This window comes from Chiloscyllium plagiosum, chromosome 3 (genome assembly GCF_004010195.1).
Source record: "Chiloscyllium plagiosum isolate BGI_BamShark_2017 chromosome 3, ASM401019v2, whole genome shotgun sequence".
NCBI classification, from domain to species: Eukaryota; Metazoa; Chordata; class Chondrichthyes; order Orectolobiformes; family Hemiscylliidae; genus Chiloscyllium; species Chiloscyllium plagiosum.
In genome coordinates this window covers 98,165,207-98,187,678 of record NC_057712.1, presented here as the reverse complement: position 1 = coordinate 98,187,678, position 22,472 = coordinate 98,165,207, and the positions used below count along the sequence as shown (strand labels likewise).

The window sequence follows — 22,472 nt, the reverse complement described above, 5'->3', positions numbered from 1 at the left end:
AGCTGTTAATTGTTGTAAACAACAACCAATCTCACCAACTAATGTCTTTTCGAGATGTAAATCTGCTATCCTTACCTCGTCTAGCCTACGTATGACTTCAGACCTACACCAATATAATTGACTCATAGCTACCCCCTGAAATTCCTGAGAAAACCATTAAGTTCAAGAGCAATTGGAGATGGGCAACAGAGGCCGACTTTGCCAGAGATACTCAAATACCATTGAAGATATTTTAAAATACGTAAACTCATTTTTAATCACAGTGGGGGCAGCATGGTGGCACAGTTTGGGGCAGCACAGTGGCACAGTGGTTAGCACTGCTGTCTCACAGAGCCAGAGATCCGGGTTCAATTCCTGCCTCAGGCGACTGTCTGTGTGGAGTTTGCACATTCTCCCCATGTCTGCGTGGGTTTCCTCCGGGTGCTCCGGTTTCCTCCCACAGTCCAAACATGTGCAGGTTAGGTGAATTGGCCATGCTAAATTGCCCGTAGTGTTAGGTGCAGGGGTAAACGTAGGGGAATGGGTCTGGGTGGGTGCACTTCGGCAGGTTGGTGTGGACTTGTTGGGCCGAAGGGCCTGTTTCCACACTGTAAGTAATCTAATCTAATCTAAGTATATGATTGATGACACTGATTGGTGAAGAGGCAATTGATTTAGAAAGAAGAAACTCAAATATGCACACATGACATAATTATTGAACTACCCTGAATTTGTGATTGAATTTGCTAATGGTAATCCAGTTCCCATATACTTACTGAAGAAGAGTTATGTTATAGCTGCATACCAGAACTTCAAGAGAGTCAGGGGGCAGAGGCGAGTGTACTGGCCATCACTAAAGAGGTGCTGGGAAAGATGAAAGGTCTAAAGATGGGTAAATCATCCAGACCGGATGGATTACACCCTATGGTTCTGGAGGAGATCACTGACAAAATTTCAGAGGCATGGGTGTCATAGAGTCATAGAGATGTACAGCATGGAAACAGACCCTGCGGTCCAACCCGTCCATGCCGCCCAGATATCCCAACCCAATCTAGTCCCACCTGCCAGCAGGTATTCTTTTAGGAATCACTGGAGTCAGGGAGGATCCCAGAGAACTAGAAAATGGCTAATGTAACACCCCTATTTCAAAAGGAAGGGAGGCAGCTGACAGGACACTATAGGCTGACTACCTTGACCTTGGTTGTTGGTAAGATTTTAGAATCCATCATTAAAGATGAGATGGTGGAGCACTTGGATATGCATGGTTCAATAGGGCTGAGTCAGCACAGCTTCATTAAGGGAAGGTTATGCCTGATAAGTCTGAGGAGGTAACAAGCAAGTTACACAAAGGAGAGCCCGTGGGTGTGATGTATTTGGATTTCCAGAAGACCTTTGACAAGGTGCTACATAGGAAGGATATTAAATAAGATGAGAGTCCATGGTGTTAGGGGTAAGGAACTGTCATGGAAAGAGGATTATCTATTAATGATTTTGATGAAGGAATTGAAGACATTATTGCTAAATTTGCAGATGACACAAAGGTGGAGGGGTCGGTAGTATCGTGGAAGCAGGGAGGCTGCAGAAGGACTTGGAGAGAAGGAGACTTGGCAAATTAATGGTAGATGGAATACGGTGTGGGTAAGTGTGAGGTTCTGCAATCTGAGAGGAAGAATATAGGCATGAGCTATTTTCTAAATGGGGAAACACTTAAGAATTCTGATGCACAAAGGCACTGAGGGATCCTGAGGTTAACATGTAGGTTCAATTGGCAGTTAGGAAGAGAAATGCAATGTTTGGATTAATTTCAGGAAGGCTGACACACTAGAACAGAAATATACTGCTGAGACTGTATAAAGCTCTGATCAGACTGCATTTGGAATATTGTGAGCAATTTTGGGCCATGTATCTAAGGAGGGATTGCTGACATTGGAGGGAGTCCAGAGAAGGTTTACAAGAACAATTCCAGAGGTAAAGGGCTCTTTCATATAAGGAGAGGTTAAGGACTCTGGGTCTGTACTGAATAGAGTTTGGAACGATAAGGGGTTATCTGATTTAAACTTACAGAATAATGAGACATCCAGATAGAGTGGACGTGGAGAAGGTGTTTCCACTAGTAGAAGAGACTAGGACCTGAGGGCACAGGTTCAGAGTGAAGGTATGAACTTTTAGAACTGAGATTAGGAGGAATTTCTTAAGCCAGAGGATGGTTAATCTGTGGAATTCATTGCCACAGAAGACTGTGCAGTCATTGAGTGGATTTAAGACTGAAATAGGTTCTTGATTAGTAAGGGGATCAAAGGGAGAAGGTAGGAGAATGGAGTTGAGAAATACAGCCATGATTGAATGATGGAGCAAACTCAATGGCCAAATGACCTACTTCGGCTCCTGTAACTTATGATTTTGTAGGTCAACGTACAATTTTGAAGACTTGAGACTCCTTATCAAGAGATGCAAAAAGTGTCCATTGAGGAACCTATATTTTGATATACTTAAGTTCTTACATTGTATTATAGGTTTGAAAAGTGCAACTTATGACAGAACTTGTCATCTTAATAAAAACAGAAATTATTGGAAACATACAGGCCTGATGAGATCTTTGGTGAGAGAAATGTTAACATTTCCATTGTGTGGCTTTTCACCATTTTAATAAACTGCAGGGAAGAAATATAACCATAGTCACAAAAGGAAGGACATTCTCCAACCAGGAACATATCAGAAACATTTCACAATAATTGGTAATATTGTACTGTGTGGATTTTCATTTTCACAGCCCATGAAACACAGAAACTGTGGTAGCAAGGATTGCATGAGGGTAACATAAGGCAGCTGATTCTCGTCTTCTTGAAATCCAGAGGGTTCTGATTTTCATTTCTGTCCTCCATGCAAGCATTAAAAATGAAAGTATAAAACTTAGAGTTTGGGTAAAGTAAATGTGCTGTGTATAACTGTAAAAGAAGCTTTACCCTGACCGTGCCAACGCCACAGTAAACTGATATTAAAACAAGGCAGTGTAATATATATCTGTAACCTTGAAAATCAAATCAATGATTTAAGAGAGGGAAAACAGTAAGCCATGTCATTGTTATTTGGTGAAAATGTGAGAGTCATCATAGTCCACTAGTGACGACCGGTGGTGCATTTAACCTGAGGGTCACCACATCTCAGGTAAGGTCAAGAAGGTAAAGCTTTCATGGTGACCTCAGCCAATATAGGAATTGAATGTGCACTGTCAGTACACTTTGTACCAGCCATCCAGGCAGCTACGCTAACCAACCTTTAAATTGATAAAAGTCTAACAAATTCCAAGGCTTCAACTAAAAATATAGTAAACATTTTTCCAAACTGAAGATTACCTTTATTAAGGTTAGGCTCCTAGTAAATATTCCTGAAGAAGGGCTTATGCCCGAAACGTCGATTCTCCTGTTCCCTGGATGCTGCCTGACCTGCTGCGCTTTTCCAGCAACACATTTCCAGCTCCTAGTAAATATTCTTTTACGTGGCAGTTATCAATTTGCTTCACCAGGTTTTTCCTGAAGGCTCCTTTGCTCTGGAGCTAAAATCTTTATGTGAACTCCTCTCTTCCAGTTCCATCAGATGAGTTCCTGTCTGTTTTAGCTCGAACTGTCATGGGAATATTAATATGTCATGGGCACATTCTTTGAGGCCACAACCATTCTCCTAGCTAAGGCTCCAAAGCAACTTTTGTTTTCCGGGTCAAGATTCTCATTAAAGATTTTCCGTTTGGAATTATATATATTTCTCCCTTCTCTTTTATGCAGGTCTCCCAATTCTCTCAAGTTCAAGCACCATCAACTAAATTAATGTTCTGAAGAACAGTCAAACTATTAACATGTATCTCTCTCCACAGGTGCCACAGGACCTGCTGAGTTTCTCCAGCATTGTGTTTCTTCCAGATTTTCAGTTTTTGCAGTATTTCACTTTTACTCTAAAGTGAATTGTGTTACCAGTTTGACATAGCATCACCAGACGTTACTGTGCATAGAATCCCGACAGTGAGGACGCATGGCCATTCTGCCCACCAGGTCCACACCGACCCACCGAAGATCATTCCACAGCTCTATACAACCCCTGTCACTTTGTATTTCCCATGCCTAATCCACGTAGCCTGCACAACACTAGATACTATGGCGCAATTTAGCATGACCAGTCCACCTAACCTGCACATCGGAGGAAATCCACACAGACGGGAGAATGTGCAAACTCCACACAGACAGTTGTCCGAGGCTGGAATCAACCTGGGTCCCTAGTGCTGTGAGGTAGCAGTGCTAACCACTGAGCCACTGTGCTGCCCACTTGGTGGTTATTTATGACGAAGTACGAATCAAACATTAGAGGGGAAAAAAAAAACTGAAATGATGAATAGAGATACTCAAGTGAAAGTGTAAGGAAGGAAATAGTGTGTGTTAGTGAGTTAGTGATAAGAGTTGGTGGAGGAGGTATGCTGATGACCATCAAACCAAAACAAGGAGAGGAAGGACAAAGGATATTCTGGTGTTCAGAATGCCCCAATATCTGAGATGCGCACGTGCTCATTAAAGAAGAAGCAAAGACAAGGGGAGACTCTCAAGTTCAGTCTCCCACAGGCTGTCTTAGAAATAAGGGACAAAAAGTGTCTCTAAGACAGTCAGGATAAGGGACAATCCCTTAAAAGATGGGACAATTGGTCAATTTGGCAAGCGACCAAACTTGTAGGCATTTTGTCATCCCTGAGTTGGGAAATTAGGCTTTTTAAAAAATATATTTTCATGGGAAAAATAGATTTTTTAATATTACAAGTACAAAACAATACAATTCAAAACAATACAGAAAAAAACCCCAACCCACCCTCAAGTACAAATGTATAAACATATATAAAAAAGTATAGAATTAAAAAAAACCAAACTGGCTATTTAACTAAATAAATAAATAATAAACAACAACAAACTAATAATTAGTAATAACTCAGCCCAGCCAAACAAAACGCTCATACATTCACAGTTCCTCCTCCCTGGATATTGGACTCATAACATCCAATCGTTACGGCTTTATAAAAGCCCAGTGTTAGTGTGGCAGATAAATCTGTGTCCAGGTATTACAAAAAGTGCTGCCATGCCTATTAAAAAATCTCAGTTTTGTGATGTACCATTCTTGTGAGAAAATCCAAGGGAATATGCTCCATAACAATCTTCCGCCAACCCGGCAGGCCTGGAGGGTTTTCAGATATCCAACCTAGCAAGATATTCTTCCTTGCACAGAATGTGAGAATATTGAAAAGTTTTTTTTCTTATGCATGTCTGCAGAGAATACAGTGGGCAGGTCAAGAAGAAAAGAGGTAGGGTCCTTCTCCACCCATACACCCAAAATCTTCTCCATTGCACCTGCCAGAGCACTCCAATATGTTTGAAGCCGATTGGAAGACCAGAGACAATGTGTAAGAGTGCCCGTACAGATCTTGCACTGGGGACACGTTGAAGGTGCCCCCGGTTTAAATTTTGACAAATGGTCTGGAGCCAAGTGGACCCTGTGGAGAATCTTTAACTGTAAAGCATTGGTCCTATTGTAAATTGATATCTTCCTTGCATTCTCCCAAATATCCTCCCATGCCTCTGAGGAAACTTCAACACCCAGCTCTCTCTCCCACATCTTGCAGAGTCTATCAAACTCATCCAAGGGGGCACCCCCCCATTTGGTGATATAAAGTACTGACAGAGAGTGTACTCTTAGCCCTTAGCACCCCCTCTCTATGTCAGATTTGTAGGGATCAGTCAAAAATGTAGTCTTTTTTTGAATAAAATCCCTAATTTGAAAAAACGAAAGAGGTCTCTATTAGATAACTCGTACCTCCGTACTAACTGATCAAAGGACATCATTACGTCTCTCTCAAATAAATCGCCTATGCAAAACACACCCTAGCTGCCCAACGTTTGAATCCTGAATCTGTCATCTCCGGTTGAAAACCTGGCATATCCACTAAAGGTGTAAACAAAGATGTTTTGCCAATATTACCTTCCCTCTGCTGAATTGCCCTCCATGCTTTAACAGTATTGATGACTATTGGGTTATGGCAATATTCCCTAACTGTCCTCATCTTGTCCAAAAACAGCAAACTGGTAAGGGGGCACCTTGCCTGGGAGGCTTCAGTATCTAGCCATATTGAAAGAGGATCCCCACAACCCAATCGCTCACGTAGGACAAAAGTGAGCTTAGTTGGTCATTTTTAATGCCCAGAAAGTCTACTCCCCTCAATCTGTGAGGCAGTTGCAGTTTAGCTAATTTAATAAGGGGCCGCTTAAGATGCCAAATAAAGGAGCTGAACCAGCCGTTCAGTCTCCTGAAAGTTTGCTTTTTGAAAATCACGGAGAGCATCCATATAGGATATAACAAACGAGGGAGAATATATTCATTGTAATAAGCGCTATCCGACCCAACCACAAGAAAGGAAGTGCCTCCCATCTTTGAAGGTCTTGTTTATTTTTATCAAATAATTGGGTAAAATTGGCTTTGAACAGCTGATCCAGAACTGGAGTAATGAATATGCCCAAATACACAAAACCCCCCTGTGACCATCTAAATGGGAATCTATGGTCACCCTCAAGACCTAGCACCTTCATAAGACCACCCATAAGCATTGCCTCTGATTTCACAAAATCAATCTTGAAACCCAAAAAAGCGCCAAACACGAGAATGTATTGTATTAGGCGAGGCACTGAAGCTGCTGGATTTGTCAAAAAAATTAGAACATCGTCTGTGTCCAACAAAATTTTATGTAATTTTGATCCCACTTCTGGAGCTGATATATTGGGATCCCCATGAATGGCCTCCGCCAATGGTTCAATCATCAACATAAAAATCAATGGTGAAAGGGGACAAAAATATTAAAATTGCTTGATCGTACCCCGTCGGAGATGACTGCCACAACAGGGCCACCATAGAGAACCTTTACCCATCTTATAAAGACTTTGCCCAAACCAAACCGCTCTAGAGTATAGAAAAGGTACGGCCACTCAACTCGGTCAAATGCCTTCTCTGCATCTAGAGAAATCACCAATCCCCGTATTGACTGTTGTTGACACGCTTGAGTTACATTAAGCAGCCGCCTAACGTTATTGGAGGATCTGCGACCCTTTATGAAGCCCGTCTGATCCTCTTTAATAATAGAAGGTAACACATTCTCCAGCCTTAATTCTCCAGAGTTTTAGAGAGGATTTTAAAGTTCACATTTAACAGTGAAATGGGCCTGTACAAAGTACAGTCTTCTGGGTCTTTCCTTTTTTTAGAGATGGTGGCAGACAATCAGACAGTATGAATCATTAAACATGTTGAGCATCGGGCCTGGCAGGATACTTATAAATTCCTTATAGAATTCACTGGGAAATCCATCAGGACCGGGCGCCTTTCCACTCTGAAGCTGCCTTACAGCTTCCTGCACTTATTGCTGTGACAAGGGGGCATTGAGAAAGGATTCTTGTTCGGGAGTCATACCCGGGAGCTTCAGATCCCTAAAAAAAGATTCCATTTTGGCATGCCCCTCCTGACAATCCTCGGATTGGTATAACTTAGAGTAAAATCTCTGGAACACCACATTAATCTTTTTAGAATCAAATGTTAGGTTCCCAGATCCTTCCCTATTTGCCGTAATGGCTTGTGGGGCACTCCTTTTCCTGGTGAGATATGCTAAGTATTTGCCTGGCCTGGCACCATGGTCATGTAACCTTTACTTTGCAAAAGCCAGCTCTTTCTTTGCCATCTGTGAGAGCACGGAATTTAATGCAGACCGCGGTGCCGTAATCCTCTGTAGCTTGACCAACGAGGGCCTGTCAAAGTAAGTCTTCTCAGCTGCCTTCAACCGTGCTTCGAGGAGATGTTGCTGTTCGCTCTTCTGCCGCTTCCTACTGGCAGAGTAGAAAGCTACTAACCGCCTAGCATAGGCTTTGGCAGTTTCCCAAAGGAAGGATGAACTACCGACTGAGCCTAAGTTGATGTCAAGGAATGCCCGAAATTCCCTAGAGAAATACTCCACAAATTTATTATCCTTGAGGATAAAGGGATCCATTCGCCAGTGCCTTGAACCCACCGTAACATCCTTAATCTTAACCATAAGGTCCACCGGAGCATGATCAGAAATGATAATATTACCAATCGTACAAGATGCCACCAAATCCAGGGTTGTCACAGGGGTCAGAAAAATATCAATCCCGGTGTAATATCTGCGTGGATTGGAGAAAAACGTAAAATCCCTGCCTGTAGGTTGGAGACGCCTCCTGACGTCCACCAACACTAACTGTTTAGTTTGTACAGAGGGTATTGAGAGACCTTTGGGTAACTTGTCTACTGCGGGATCCACGAGACAGTTAAAATCTCCCCCTATAATGTTGTGCTGGAACTCAAAACTTATCATTTTAGAAAAAGCATCAACCAAACATTTAAGAGGATGAGCTGGAGGACAATAAACATTTAAAACACCGTAGTCTTTCCCATTTATCAAGGCTTTAAGAATCACAAATCTCCTGTCTGTGTCTTTAATACACTCTAACAACTTAAATGGGTGATTCTTTCTAACAAATATAGCCACTCCCCTACCTCTGTAATTAAATGATTAAAAATAAACTCAGTCAAAGTCATTCTGCTATAATTTCAGATGCTCCTTGTCATCCAACTGTGTCTCCTGTAACAAAGCAATATCCACCTTCTCCTTTCTAAGACTCAAGAGTACCTTCTTCCTCTTAATTGGTGAGTAACTTCCCTTGATATTCCAGGTATACCATTTAATCAAGTCATTAGCCATAACCTTCTGCAATAATATTTAAACTCCAGAGAGGAGGAACCTGAACCACAAATCGCAGAGCCTTAGTGTTACATGATCCACCAACTATAAAAACTACATAAACTAAAACCACTACGTTTAACAAACCTACAAACTATTAAAAATTAAAAACAACAAAAACCAAAAAACAAAACATATAAAGCGGCAATACCCATGGGCAACTACCCATCCCAAACTGCCCATAAGTAGGCATCTAACCATCCCAACCACCTTCACTTCTCCCAGCTACAGCTGAACCGCAAACACAAGCAGAAAAGAGTAAATACACCATAGAATACCAATATGAATAAAAACATTTTTTTTAAAAAAGGAATAAATACCCCACCCATCCTTTGGTATGTCCTAATTTAGAAATTGAAAATGTACATCTCAACTGCCACCAAACATAGTTTAAACCAAATTATTATCAATAGATTAAAAAAAACTATAGCTTCAACCGGACTTCCTCCGTTTCTTTTACAAAATGATAAAGACATACCCAACAACACTATTTATATATATTAAAATTTTTCAAACTAGGTTAATTTGTTTATAAAGTCTCTTGCCTTCTCTGATGTGTCAAAGAGATGTATGGATCCATCGAAGGTGATCCAAAGCACTGCCAGATACCTCAGGGAATACTGAATTCTGAGCTCTCTCAGTCTTCTCTTCGCACCGTCATAAGATTTTCATTTCTGGATCACCACCGCTGAGAAGTCCTGAAAGAACATGATCTTAGAGCCCTCGTAAATTAGTGTCTGCGATCCTTCCCCTAGACTCTGGAAGCCTTCATGACTCTCTCCTCATCCTGGTAATGATGGAACCGCACCAGGAGAGGACGAGGACGTTGATCCAGACGCGATCTCCGCACTGCAACCTGCAATCCTCTCCTATCAGCCTCCAAGTCAAGGAATTTCGGAAGCCAATCCTCAACAAATTCCGCAGGTCAGTCACCTTCTTTACCCTCAGGCAGACCGATGATCCAAATGTTTTTTTCTCCTGCCCCTGTTCTCAAGATCAACGACTTGGTCGCGCAAATTACGGACCTGCCTCTCCAGGGCTTGGATCCCATCCTTGGATGAACTGGCATCAACTTCCACCACTGTGACCCTGTGCTCCACCTCATCCGTTCTCTTCTCCAGGTCCCCCAGCTGCTGCTCAAGTTTCTGCAGCATGAGAGAGATTGGAACCAGCTTCTGTAAAATCTGTTTCCCCAGCATCTCGCGAGATTTCGTGAGATCGTTCACTAGGGCCTAGAAAGTAATTGGCTCCGAGGATCCTGCAGGCTGAACTGCAGACCCAGCCTCGGATGCTCCTCCTCCCTTCTTCAGCATTTCTGGACAGCAGTAAGTTAACCTTTAGAAGTTTCTTGGGACTCCCTGATCTTTCTGGAGTCCCAAGATATCTGGATGGTCCGGGTTGGGCGGGTTAAAGGTTTGTCCCACTTGTGCTGTGATGCAGTGAGACCTTCCCAGATCGCCGCCATCTTGGAACCCCCTCAGGCTTTTAATTTTCTGAAGCACTAATAGTGACTCAGCAAATACTGACAAGCAAGTGCCTAATAAAAGAGTGTGTTTTTCAGTTGGTACTGAATTTTGTAACGTGCTTACCTTGTACAGTATTTGCTGACTGCCATCTTCGCATACATGAGAAATGCTTTAAAAACAGAAATAGTGGACAGGCCAATAAGGATCAGCAACAAATAATCCTTTGTGAACAAGTGCAGAATCGTGCTCACAGATTGCCAGCAATCTTGGAATGAGTCAGTGTGGCATTCAAATGATAAAAATAAAACAAAGTAGAAATGTGATTAAAATAGCACATGATGAAGAACTGCATGATACAAGCAAACACTGAAAACAAAAATGTGATACCAAGCAAGTGTACCACTGTAAGCAGTAAGATAATCCATGTGACATGTGGGAGGCTTTTGAAGAGAGGTTGATTGTAGTCCAGGACAGACACCTCGCTGTGAAAATGAGGGATAGAAATGGCAAGATTAGAGAACCGTTTGGAGGTGGCAAAAATGTCAGTGGAAATGGACCCCACCACCAGGGATATATTTCCAGAGAAAGTGAAGTCACATGGGATCTACATGGACTTCAGTAAGGCATTTGATAAGGTTCCTCATGGTAGGCCGATGGAGAAAGTGAAGTCACATGGGATCCAGGATGTACTAGTTAGATGGATAGAAAACTGGCTGGGCAACAGGAGACAGAAAGTAATAGTGGAAGGGAGTTTCTCAAAATCAAGAACTGTGACCAGTGGTATTCCACAGGGATCCGTGCTGGGACCACTGTTGTTTGTGATACACATAAATGATCTGGAGGAAGGTATAAGTGGCCTGATTAGTAAGTTTGCAGATGACATTAAGATCGGTGGAGTAGCAGACAGTGTAGGGTACTGTCAGAGAATGCAATAGAATATAGATAGATTGGAGAGTTGGGCAGAGAAATAGCAGATGGAGTTCAATCCGGGTAAATGTGAGGTGATGCATTTTGGAAGATCCAATTCCTGGGGAAGCCCTGGGGAAAATTGATGTAGAGAGAGATCTGGGTATTCAGGTCCATTGTACCCTGAAGGTGGTAACGCGAGTGGTCAAGAAGGCATACAGCATGCCTTTCTTCTTTGGACGGAGTAGTGAGTACAAGAATTGGCACGTCATGTTCCAGTTGTATTGGACTTTGACTTTATTCCACATTTGGAATACTGTGCACAGTTCTAGTCACCACATTACCAAAAGGATGTGAGTGCTTTGGAGAGGGTGTAGAGGAGGTTCACCAAGATGTTGCCTGGTATGGAGGGCACTAGCTGTGAAGAGAGGTTGAGTAGATTAGGATTATTTTCATTAGAAAGATGGAGGTTGAGGGGGGACCTGATTGAGGTCTACAAAATCGTGAGAGGTATAGGCAGGATGGATAGCAAGAAGCTTTTTCCCAGAGTGGGGGACTCAATTACTAGGGGTCATGAGTTCAAGGTGAGAGGGGAAAAGTTTATGGGAGATATACCTGGCAGGTTCTTTACGCAGAGGGTGGTGGGTGCCAGGAACGCGTTGCCAGCAGAGGTGGTAGAGGCAGGCACAGTAGCGTCATTGAAGATGTATCTAGACAGATACATGGATGGGCAGGGAGCAGAGAGATACAAAACCTTAAAAAATAGGCAGCAGGTTTAGATAGAGGATCTGGATCGGCACAGGCTTGGAGGGCTGAAGGGCCTCTTCCTGTGCTGTAATTTTCTTTGTTCTAAAACAAATAATGGTCGATGCTGAAATAAAAAATGAAATTGCTGGAGAAAGTCAACAGGTCTGGCAGCTTCTGTGGAAAGAGAAGCAGATTTACCATTCTGAGACCAGAGACCCTTCTTAAGAATTGATAGTAGCTTGGAAAAGGTAGTCTATATATTAAAAAGAAGGAGATAGGTATAGATGGAGCCCAGGCAGAGGAAGGAAGACAGACAGACAAAGGGATAGATGATGGTAAGCAGGGAGAAAGAAAAGCTGACAGTAAGGGCTATAAGTAGGTGTTGGCTGTGCTGAAAGCAGTCCGCATCATGACAGGGCCTGGGCTTTCGGGGGTGGGTAAAATACACAGAGTAAGCTGTGTAGGTTTTATAATTAATTAACTTGATATTGAATCCTGAAGGCTTCAGGGTCCCTCATGGAACATGAGGTGCTATTCTTCCAGCTTTGCTGGAGCACGGCAGCAAGCCCATGACAGAGATGTTGGCCAGGGAACACGAGGCTGTGTTGAAGTGGCAGGCAACTGGAAGCTTGGGGTCATTTTTACAAACAGAGCCACTATAATTAGTCGAAAGTGAGGACCGCAGATGCTGGAGATTAGAGTTGAGAGGACTATTATTAGTGTTTATTCATTGCATTGTTCATACTGGTTTCGAGATTCTTAAATAAGTGAGAGACATGACTTTGTGAGGTATTGTAAAACAAGTGATAGCTAACTGGCAGCCCATACTTACACAATCCCAGTTTCTATTTCCATTCACTTCATTGATCACATCCTTACCCCCGATTTCTGCTGGGTCCACATCTGCGCTTCCTTCTTTGACCAAGGCTTTTAGCCAGCTGTCTTGATATCTCCTTATGTAGCCCACATCAAATTTTATTTGACAACATTTTGGTGAAGAACCTTGGAGTATTTTCCTTCTCAAATGCAAAATTCTTGTTGTGGTTTTCCTTCAGGTGGGTCTTTTGACCAGCCTGACGTTTCAAGGCAGTCAGTCCATTAGACCATAATAAACAGGACTAGGAGTAGGCTATTCAGCTCTGCCATCGCGGTAGCTCAGTGGTTAGTACTGCTGCCTTACAGCACCAGGGTCCCAGGTTCAATTCCAGCCTTGGGTGACTGGCTGTGTGGAGTTTGCACATTCTCCCTGTGTCTGCATGGGTTTCCGCCCACAGTCCAAAGATATGCAGGTTAGGTGAATTGGCCATGCTAAATTGCCCATAGTGTTAGGTATATTAGTCAGAAGGAAATGGATCGGGATGGGTTACTCGTCGGTGTGGACTGGTTGGGCTGAAGGGCCTGTTTTCTTACAGTAGGGAATCTAATCTAATCAATAGGATAATGACTGATCTGACATTCCTCACATCCTCTTTCCTTCCCTTTCCCCAAAACCCTTGATTCCCCAAACTGATCAGAAATCTAACTCAGCCTTAAGTGTACACAAGGAGCCTGCTCCCACAGCCCAACGAAGCTTCAGCCCCAGTGGCAGCTCGTGTGCTATTTGGCATTTTCCTGTAATCAGTGGGCAATGTGAGATTCCAGCGGACCCCAGTATTGAGCAAGAAAATGCAAAGACTTGCACTGCTACAGAGTCATTCACACCACAGGTCATTTTTACTTTGGAATTGTGGCTCCACACTTTTTTTTTATTTCAAAAATATACTTTTTTCATAAAATAACTTGATGGTCTGTACATTTGGTCATGCCATACATACGTAAACATATGCATACAGAGATCAGAATTTATCATTTGTATGTACAGGTCTGTACGTTTATCAATCCTATGTCCATATATTTAGCTGAGGCGTCAGCAGAGCCCAAATGACTGCGCGGGCCCCCTGTTCTTCTTTAGGCAGGCAGATGTTATATGGTGGTCTTTCCCCACCGCGCCTTGGCGGCAGCTGCCCCAAGCTTCAGCGCGTCCCTCAACACGTAGTCCTGGACCTTGGAATGTGCCAGTCTGCAACACTTAATCGGGGTCAACTCCTTCAGCTGGAAGATCAACAGGTTTCGGACCGCCCAGAGAGCGTCCTTCACCGAGTTGATGATCCTCCAGGCACAGTTGATGTTCGTTTCTGTGTGCGTCCTGGGGAACAGGCCGTAGAGCACGGAGACTCGCGTCACGCGCTGCTCGGGACGTACCTCGACAAACACCACTGCATTCCTCTCCAGACTTCTTCTGCGTAGGCACATTCCAGAAGGAGGTGTGTGACAGTCTCGTTTCCCCCCCCCCGCAGCCACTTCGAGGGCAGCTGAGAATCCCGGCGTGCATAAAGGATCTCACAGGCAGAGCCCTTCTCACCACCAGCCAAGCCATGTCTTGGTGCTTGTCAGAAAGTTCCGGCGATGAGGCATTCTGCCAAATGGCTTTGACAGTCTGCTCAGGGAACTGCTCGATAGGACCCGCCCTCTCCTTTTCCCGAAGGGTCTCAAGGACACTACGTGCTGACCACTTCCTGATGGACTTGTGGTCAAAGGTGTTTTTCTTCATAAACTTCTCCATGAAGGACAGGTGATACGGAACGGTCCAATTACTCAGTGCGTTCCGCGGCAGCGAGGCCAGGCCCACCCTCCAAACACCGGGGACAGGTAGAACCTCAGTATGTAGTGACACTTGGTGTTTGCGTACCAGGGATCCTGCACAGCTTGGTGCAGCCACACACAAAGGTGGCCATCAGGATGAGGGTGGCATTGGGTGTGTTTTTTCCCCTGTTACCCAGATCTGTTCGTTTCTGTGTGCGTCCCTGGGAACAGACTGTAGAGCACAGAGTCCCGCGTCACGCGCTGCTCGGGACGTACCTCGACCTTCGGACCCGGTCCATCTTTGATCTCCATATAAATTAGAAGATGGCCCGGGTGACTGCAGTGGCACAGGTTCTGGGAATAGGCCAGACCTGTGCCACATATAACAACACTGACAGTGCCTCACACCTGATGACCATGTTTTTTCTCACGATGGAGAGCAACCGTAGCTTCCATCTGCCCAGTTTCTGCCTCACTTTGCTGATATGCTCCTCCCAAGACTTGGCGCATGCCCCAGCCCCCACGAACCAAATACCCAGCACCTTCAGGTGGTCGGTCCTGATGGTGAAGGGGATTGAGGATTGGTCGGCCCAGTTCCTGAAGAGCATGGCCTCGCTCTTGCCTCGGTACACCTTGGCGCCCAAGGCCCGTTCGAATTGGTCACATATGCACATGAGTCTGTGCACGGACAGCGGATCCGAGCAGAAAACGGCGACGTCATCCATGTACAGGGAGGCCTTAACCAGCAGGCCCCAGCTGCCAGGAATAGTAACCCCTCTCAGGCTCGCATCCTTCCTGATAGACTCAGCAAATGGCTCTATGCAGCACACAAACAAGGCACGTTAGGATATTAACAGTGGAATAGAATGGCCGTTTAGCATTTGCAGGCATTTTTCACTGACCCGGCCTTCATGCAACTTATCATTGACAGTGAGGTGTACTGGGGGTGATGCTAGGTCATTGGATTCTTGCCCAGGGGTAGACAAGGGGACTCGGGCAGGAAGGGAGTTTTGGAGGCGGGGTGGAGGAAAGAGACTGCTTTGTGAAAAACCTGGCCTTCACCCAATCGAAGCAAGTGCAGGTCTGCAGCCTATCGGCTGAATGAATGTGACAGAGAGAGAGAGAGATCTCTCAGGATTGGGAACATGGCGGAGTGAGGGAGTAAGGAGGCGAGCTGTCCAGCCTCTCTGCTCATGTGAAGCACCTGGAGAATTCCCCACTCACTCATCAGACCCCGGGGGCTAAACTCTTCGTTGCTGGTGGTCGCCGGGCTGAAGCTGAAGTTGGAAGGAAGAGGAAAAATGAGCGCAACAGGTAAAGAAGCTCTGTGTCAGCAGCGAAACCTGCAGAAATAACATATTGAGGAGCAGCTGTTAATTGCGGTTTTTACAGCGATCGTGGGGCTCTTTTTAACAATAAAGGTAAGGATTGGGTATAACAGGGGGGTGGGGAAGAGTTGCTGTGGTGCAATAATATCACACTGAACCAGCTTCACTGTGTTCATGCTACACACTGACTGCACTTCGCTCTCCCCTTTCCTCCGTTAACTATTTATTGCAAGCCCCAGTTTTTATGTTGTTAATCCTCTTTCTCTCTTCCAAAAGAAAAACCCTGATGTTCCTGTGCGTCAGGGTTTGGCAAGGAAGCTGTTAAATTGCATTCTTCGTCAAATTCTTGGAAGATTTGTTCATTTTTCAGCGGCGACTTTGAAGAAACTGGCCTCCCTAACTTTTCTCTGAAAGCTGGGGAAACAGTTTTCACCAGACTACAACCACTGGATGAGGTCTTGCCGTTAGATTTTTGTCTGTGTTTTGTTTTGTGAACAAAATGACAAATGTTTCTCCCATTTTTTTCAAACATGAGGATATCCCACGAGCGAGATGGGATTTTGATAACAGCAACTTAAATGTGCTGAAAACATTGTCGAGTGTAACTAATGCAAGTAGTTCCATACCTACTGGGATAATGTCGTGCAGTAAGTTCATTCTCATACCAATTAAAGCACCCTGTATTTTACAATCAGATAAATAGTTTAAGTAAATATGATTTTTAACATAAAACTCAGTTCTGAGAATATGCACTGAAGAAAAGCAATGAAGATGGGTTTGATTTTTTTGTTAGGTTCATGCCCTTTCTGGACTTTCAGGTTACTGCATTTGTAGGTTCCTCCCTCCCCCCCCCCCCTCAAATTAATTTCCGAATTAATTTTAAATTACTGGGCCGATTTATCCAAATTCAGAGTTCGGCGGTGGAACAGAAGGATAATCTGCTTGTATTTGTTGTTCTCATTTTTTGTGTGTGCTGTCCCAGACAAGGCAAAAGCCCTCTGACCGAGGTTGGGAGAGAGTTTTCCAGTGCAATCTTTTGTATAGCCACTAGGAGGTGCTTGAGGAATCAAGGCCGGCCACTTCTTTCCCCTGGCCTCGATAGTGTGGTAGGGGTTACCTTGCACTGACTCCAGCTGAAATGTACAAATGTAGTGCATTTCATTGAGATAAACAGAGCAGTCTGATCATATTCCATTCAGTACAAAAGACAGGTCTTGTTCTCATAGAATCCGTACAGTGTGGAAACAGGTCCTTCGGCCCAACCAACCCACACCGACCCTCTGAAGAGTATCCCACCCAGACCCATTCCCCTACCCTATTACTTGACATTTACCCCTGACTCATGCACCTAACCTACACACCCTGAACACTGTTGAGCATGACCAGTTACCCCTAACCTGTACATCTTTGGATTGTGGGAGAAAACCAGACAAAGGAAGAATGTGCAAACTCCACACTGACAGTCACCTAAGGCCAGGTCCCTGGTGCTGTGAGGCAGCAGTGCTGACCACAGAGCCACTGTGCCGCCCTGTTCTGTAACATGTTCAATAACATTTATTTGCATTTATGTAGCTTGCTTAACATAATAGAACACCCCCCAACATGTTTCACAGGGATATGCATAAACAGAATTTGGTGGTGAGCTATGTTTTGGGAGATATTGGGTCAGATTATCATAAGCTTGCTCAAGCAGATAGATCTTTGGAGTCCCTTGAAGAAGGACAGGCAGAACAAGGTGGACAATTAACGAGAGAATTCTCAGTATTGACTTAGACGGTTGAAGACATGAGTCTCAATGTTGGAGCAATTAAAATTGGGATATCATGAGAAGTCAGCACTGAAGAATATCAAAGAGTTGTGTGACTGGGGAAGATTGGAAAATGTGCAGGCTTGACTCCATAGAGGGACTTGGGCAAAGCAATATAAATTTTAAAATTGATTTGTTGAACCATAATTGAATGTGGGTGAGTGAGCATTAGGAAAATGAGCAAATGGGTAGGATGGGACACGGCAGAAATTTAAATCAACTGAAGTCGGAAGGGTGAATGTTGGGAAGAAGTCTGAAGAACTCTGTTTCTCTTTCCACAGATGTGTTGCCAGACCTGCTAAGTTTCTCCAGTGTTCTGTGTTTGTTTCAGATTTCCACCATCTGCAGTATTTTGTGTTTATTAAAGTATTGCAGTTGTTCAGTTCAAAGACAGTAGAAATGCATAAGGGTAACAGCAGCACCAGAGGCTGAGGCAGAGGCAGGTATTCAGGCAATATATAGTAAAACTGAAAGCCTGTGATTATAATCAGCCTTTGCCAGCAGAGGTTTTGGCACAGCCTATTCAAATACATAACATTCAAGGCTATGGGCCAAATATTGGAAAGTGGGACTAGTACAGCCCACAAGGCCAAAGGGCCTCTCCTCTATTGTCCGATTCTAAGTGTTCCATCGTTTGATAGCTGGGTTTCCTTCAGAGATACAAATATAATTTGTCTGTGAGATGAAGAATTAACCAGGTTATTAAGTTCTGTCTGTTGTTGGCAGCTTAACAAAACTGGAATCATTAATAGATAGTGACGCCAAGTTAAAATGACCTTCAGTGTGTTTTGGCATTTCTCATATCAATACAAATATTGATCATCAAAAGAAAGTGTCAATTATGCTTGTTGTTAATATAATGCTGTCATAGAGCTTGGAAACAGACCCATAACGAACTAGATGAAGCAAGTGAGGGCACTCTGGCTAAGTTTGCAGACGATACAAAGATAGGTAGATGGAGAGGTAGCATTGAGGACGCGGGGAGGCTGCATAATGATTTGGACAGGTTAGGAGAGTAGGCAAAAAATTGGTAGATGGAGTACAACATGAGAAGGTGGGAGGTCATGCACTTTGGTAGGAAGAACAGAGGCATGGGCTATTTTCTAAATGGGGAAAAAAGTTCAGAAGTCTGAAGTGCAAAGAGACTTGGGAGTTCCAGTCCAGGATTCTCTCAAGGTAAATTTCCAGGTTGAGTCAGTAGTTAGGAATGCAATGATGGCATTTATTTTGAGAGGACTTGAATATAAAGGCAGAGATGAACTTATCATAGAGTCATAGAGATGTACAGCACAGAAACAGACCCTTTGGTCCAACCCGTCCATGCCGACCAGATATCCCAACCCAATCTAGTCCCACCTGCCAGCACCCGACCCATATCCCTCCAAACACTTCCTATTCATATGCCCATCCAGACGCCTTTTAAATGCTGTAATTGTACTAGCCTCCACCACTTCCTCTGGCAGCTCATTCCATACATGTACCACCTTCTGAGTGAAAAAGTTGCCTCTTAGGCTTTTATATCTTTCCCCTCTCACCCTAAACCTATACCCTCTCATTCTGGACTCCCCCACGCCAGGGAAAATACCTTGTCTATTTATCCTATCCATGCCCCTCATGATTTTATAAACTTTTATAAGGTCACCCCTCAGCCTCTGGCGCTCCAAGGAAATTTAACCTATTTAACCTCTCCCCATAGCTCAAATCCTCCAACCCTGGCAACATCCTTGTAAATCTTTTCTGAACCTTTTCAAGTTTCACAACATCCTTCCAATAGGAAGGAGACCAAGAATTGCATGCAATATTCCAACAGCGGCCTAACCAATGTCCTGTACAGCCGCAACATGACTTCCCAACTCCTGTACTCAATACCTTGACCAATAAAGGAAAGCATACCAAACGCTGCCTTCGCTATCCTATCTACCTACAACTCCACTTTCAAGGAGCTATGAACCTGCATTCCAAGGCCTCTTTGTTCAGCAACACTCCCCAGGACCTTACCATTAAGTGTAAACGTCCTGCTAAGATTTGCTTTCCCAAAATGCAGCACCTCACATTTCTCTAAATTAATCTGCCACTCAGATCCATTCTCAACTCCATTCTCCTGCTTTTGCCCTGTAATCCTTGATCCCCTCATGCTCAAGAATGTACCTCAGTCTTAAATACACTCAATAGCCTCGGCTTCACAGCCTTCTGTGGCAGTGAATTCCATGGATTCACCACTCTCTGGTTGAAGAAGTTTCTCCTTATCTCTGTTCTAAAAGGTCTTCCCTTTGCTCTCAGGATATGCTCTCCTACCAATGGAAGCATCTTCCCAACATGTATTCTGTACAGGCCATTCAGTATTGTTTGTTTCAATTAGATCCCCACTCATCCTTCTAAAAGCCATCAACTATAAACCCAGAGTCCTCAAATATTCCTCATATGTTAAGCTTTCATTCCTGGGACCATTCTCATGAACCTCCTCTGAACAGACTCCAGGGCCAGTATATCCTTCCTGAGATATGGGGCCCAAAACTGTGCACAATACTTCAAATGTGGTATGACAGAGCTTTATAGACCCTCAGAAGTATAGTAAGTTTGTTGATGACACCAAAATTGGCGGTGTAGTGGATAGCAAAGAAGGTTACCTCAGATTACAACGGGATCTTGATCAGATGGGCCAATGGGCTGAAGAGTGGTAGATGGAGTTTAATTTAGAGAAATGTGAGGTGTTGCATTTTGCGTGCAATTCTGGTCTCCTTCCTATCAGAAGGATGTTGTGAAACTTGAAAAGGTTCAGGAAAGATTTACAAGGATATTGCCAGGGTTGGAGGATTTGAGCTATGGGGAGAGGTTAAATAGGCTAGGGCTGTTTTCCCTGGAGCGTCGGAGGCTGAGGGGTGACCTTATAAAGGTTTATAAAATCATGAGGGGCATGGATAGGAGAAACAGACAAGGTATTTTCCCTGGGGTGGGGGAGTCGAGAACGAGAGATTATATCTACCATGACTTGATGGACTGAATGGCCTAATTTCTGCTCCTGTGTCTTATGGTCTTATGGCCCAACCTGCACATGCCAATCAGGTTTCCTAAACTGAGCCAGTCCCATATGTTTGGCCCATATCCCTCTAAATCTTTCTTATCTAATTACCTGTCCAAATGTCTTTTGAATGTTGTTATTGTACTCACCTCTACCACTTTGCCTGGTAACTCATTACATATTCACACTGCTCTCTGTGTGGAAAAAGTTGTCCCTCAGGTCCTGTTAAATCTTGTCCCCTTTCACCTTACACTTGTGCTGTTCAGTTTTGGATTTCTCTACCCTGAGCGGGGAAAATACTTTCTTCGCTATTCATCTTACGCATGCCCCCTCATGACTTTATAAATGTCTATAAGGTCACGCCTCATCCTCTGATATTCCAGAGGAAAAAGTCCCAGCCTATCTAGCCTTTGCTTTAAACTCAAACCTTTCAGTCTTGGCAATGTCTTGTAAATCTTCTTTGCACCATTTCCAGCTTAATAATACCCTTCCGTAGCAAGATGACCAGAATTGTAGCAGTGCTCCAAATGTGGTCTAAGTGGACGATTTTTAGTTTGTAAATTGTAGCAGTTGTTGTACCCAACAGTTCCAACAAAAGACTGCAAAAATAATCAAAAAATGAATGTGGAATTAGAGTTTGGATCTGGTCGTGCTGCTGCACGTTCTATTTATCAGCCTCCCAATGGTAACAGGGTTTTAGGGGAGCAAATCTCCTGGGAAACCTAAGGTGTACAAGAAGTATTGAATGGTACAAAAACAGAAATTGTTGGAAAAGCTCAAGACGTGTAGCAGCATCTGTGGAGAGAAATCAGAGGGGTCCAGTGACCCTTGTTCAGAACTGGAATACTGGAGATTGAAAACTGCAGTGTAGAATGGTGATTTGGTTACCAAATATTGGTTAGGATTATGTTAAAGGGTAAGTGGGAATGGGTAGTAGTCACTAGATACGTTGTGATGAGGTATTTCTGAAAAGTGTTCAGGAGAGCTTGCTGTACTCTATTGCCCACCTGGGAAGGAGGTGATGCTGTGTCTCATGCTAGGGAATGGGTGGAGTGAAGTGAGCAACACAACTATGGGAGAAGAGACTGCTGGAAAAGCTCAACAGGTCTGGCAGCATCTGTGAAGAGAAATTAGAGGTTTTGTTTCGAGTTGAGTGACCCTTCCTCAGAACTCTCGACTCTTCTTCAGAATTAAGGGAGAAGAACTTGGGTAAGAGTGAACATTGCATAAGGTTTAGTGTCGTTTTAAAAAAGGAAGAGTGAGGAAGAATGCGAATAAGATCCTCTTGGACACATTGGCAGTCACCCATTCTCTATTTGCTTGCTTACTCCTAACCTGCAGTGCAACTGCCTCTCTGAATGTGCTATCCACATAGTTCTCTGCCTCGTGGATGCATCTCAGTGTCTCTAGCAGCTGCTTGTGCTTCTACAGCTGGTTACACTCCCTACACATGGGCTTGTCTGGGTCAAGACTTATCCATGACGCCTCACATGCCATAGGATATACATTTCATTTGGATGAGCAGTCTTGCCATTGATTAGTTAATGAAATTAAAACCAATAAGTCCCCAGGCGTGATTGTCTGCATCCCAGCATACTAAGATGCTGGGGTGCAGCCGATGGATAGAGTGGATGTATCCAATTCCCTAGATTCTAGAACAGTCCTATGAGATTGGAGGGGGAAAATGTAATCCCACAATTTAAACTGGAGTGAGGAAAAAAATACTGGGAATTACAGACTGGTACGTCTACTATTACGAGGAGGGAAAATCTTG

The 22,472-nt window shown here is 43.8% G+C and overlaps 1 protein-coding gene across 4 annotated transcripts in view; it reads left to right on the top strand.

Moving 5' to 3' along the window:
* Nucleotides 1-15,682: 15,682 nt before the first annotated feature.
* si:ch211-241j12.3 (uncharacterized protein LOC566552 homolog) overlaps nucleotides 15,683-22,472 on the top strand; it is a 110,836-nt gene continuing 104,046 nt past the window's right edge. For 3 of the 4 annotated variants that reach the window (XM_043686929.1, XM_043686930.1, XM_043686928.1), the window contains exon 1: nucleotides 15,683-15,858. In XM_043686929.1, the coding sequence (XP_043542864.1) occupies nucleotides 15,846-15,858 (13 nt within the window). In that variant the 5' untranslated portion in view covers nucleotides 15,683-15,845. Of the gene's footprint in view, nucleotides 15,966-22,472 lie in introns of all 4 variants that reach the window. The other variant, XM_043686931.1, reaches the window with a different exon arrangement.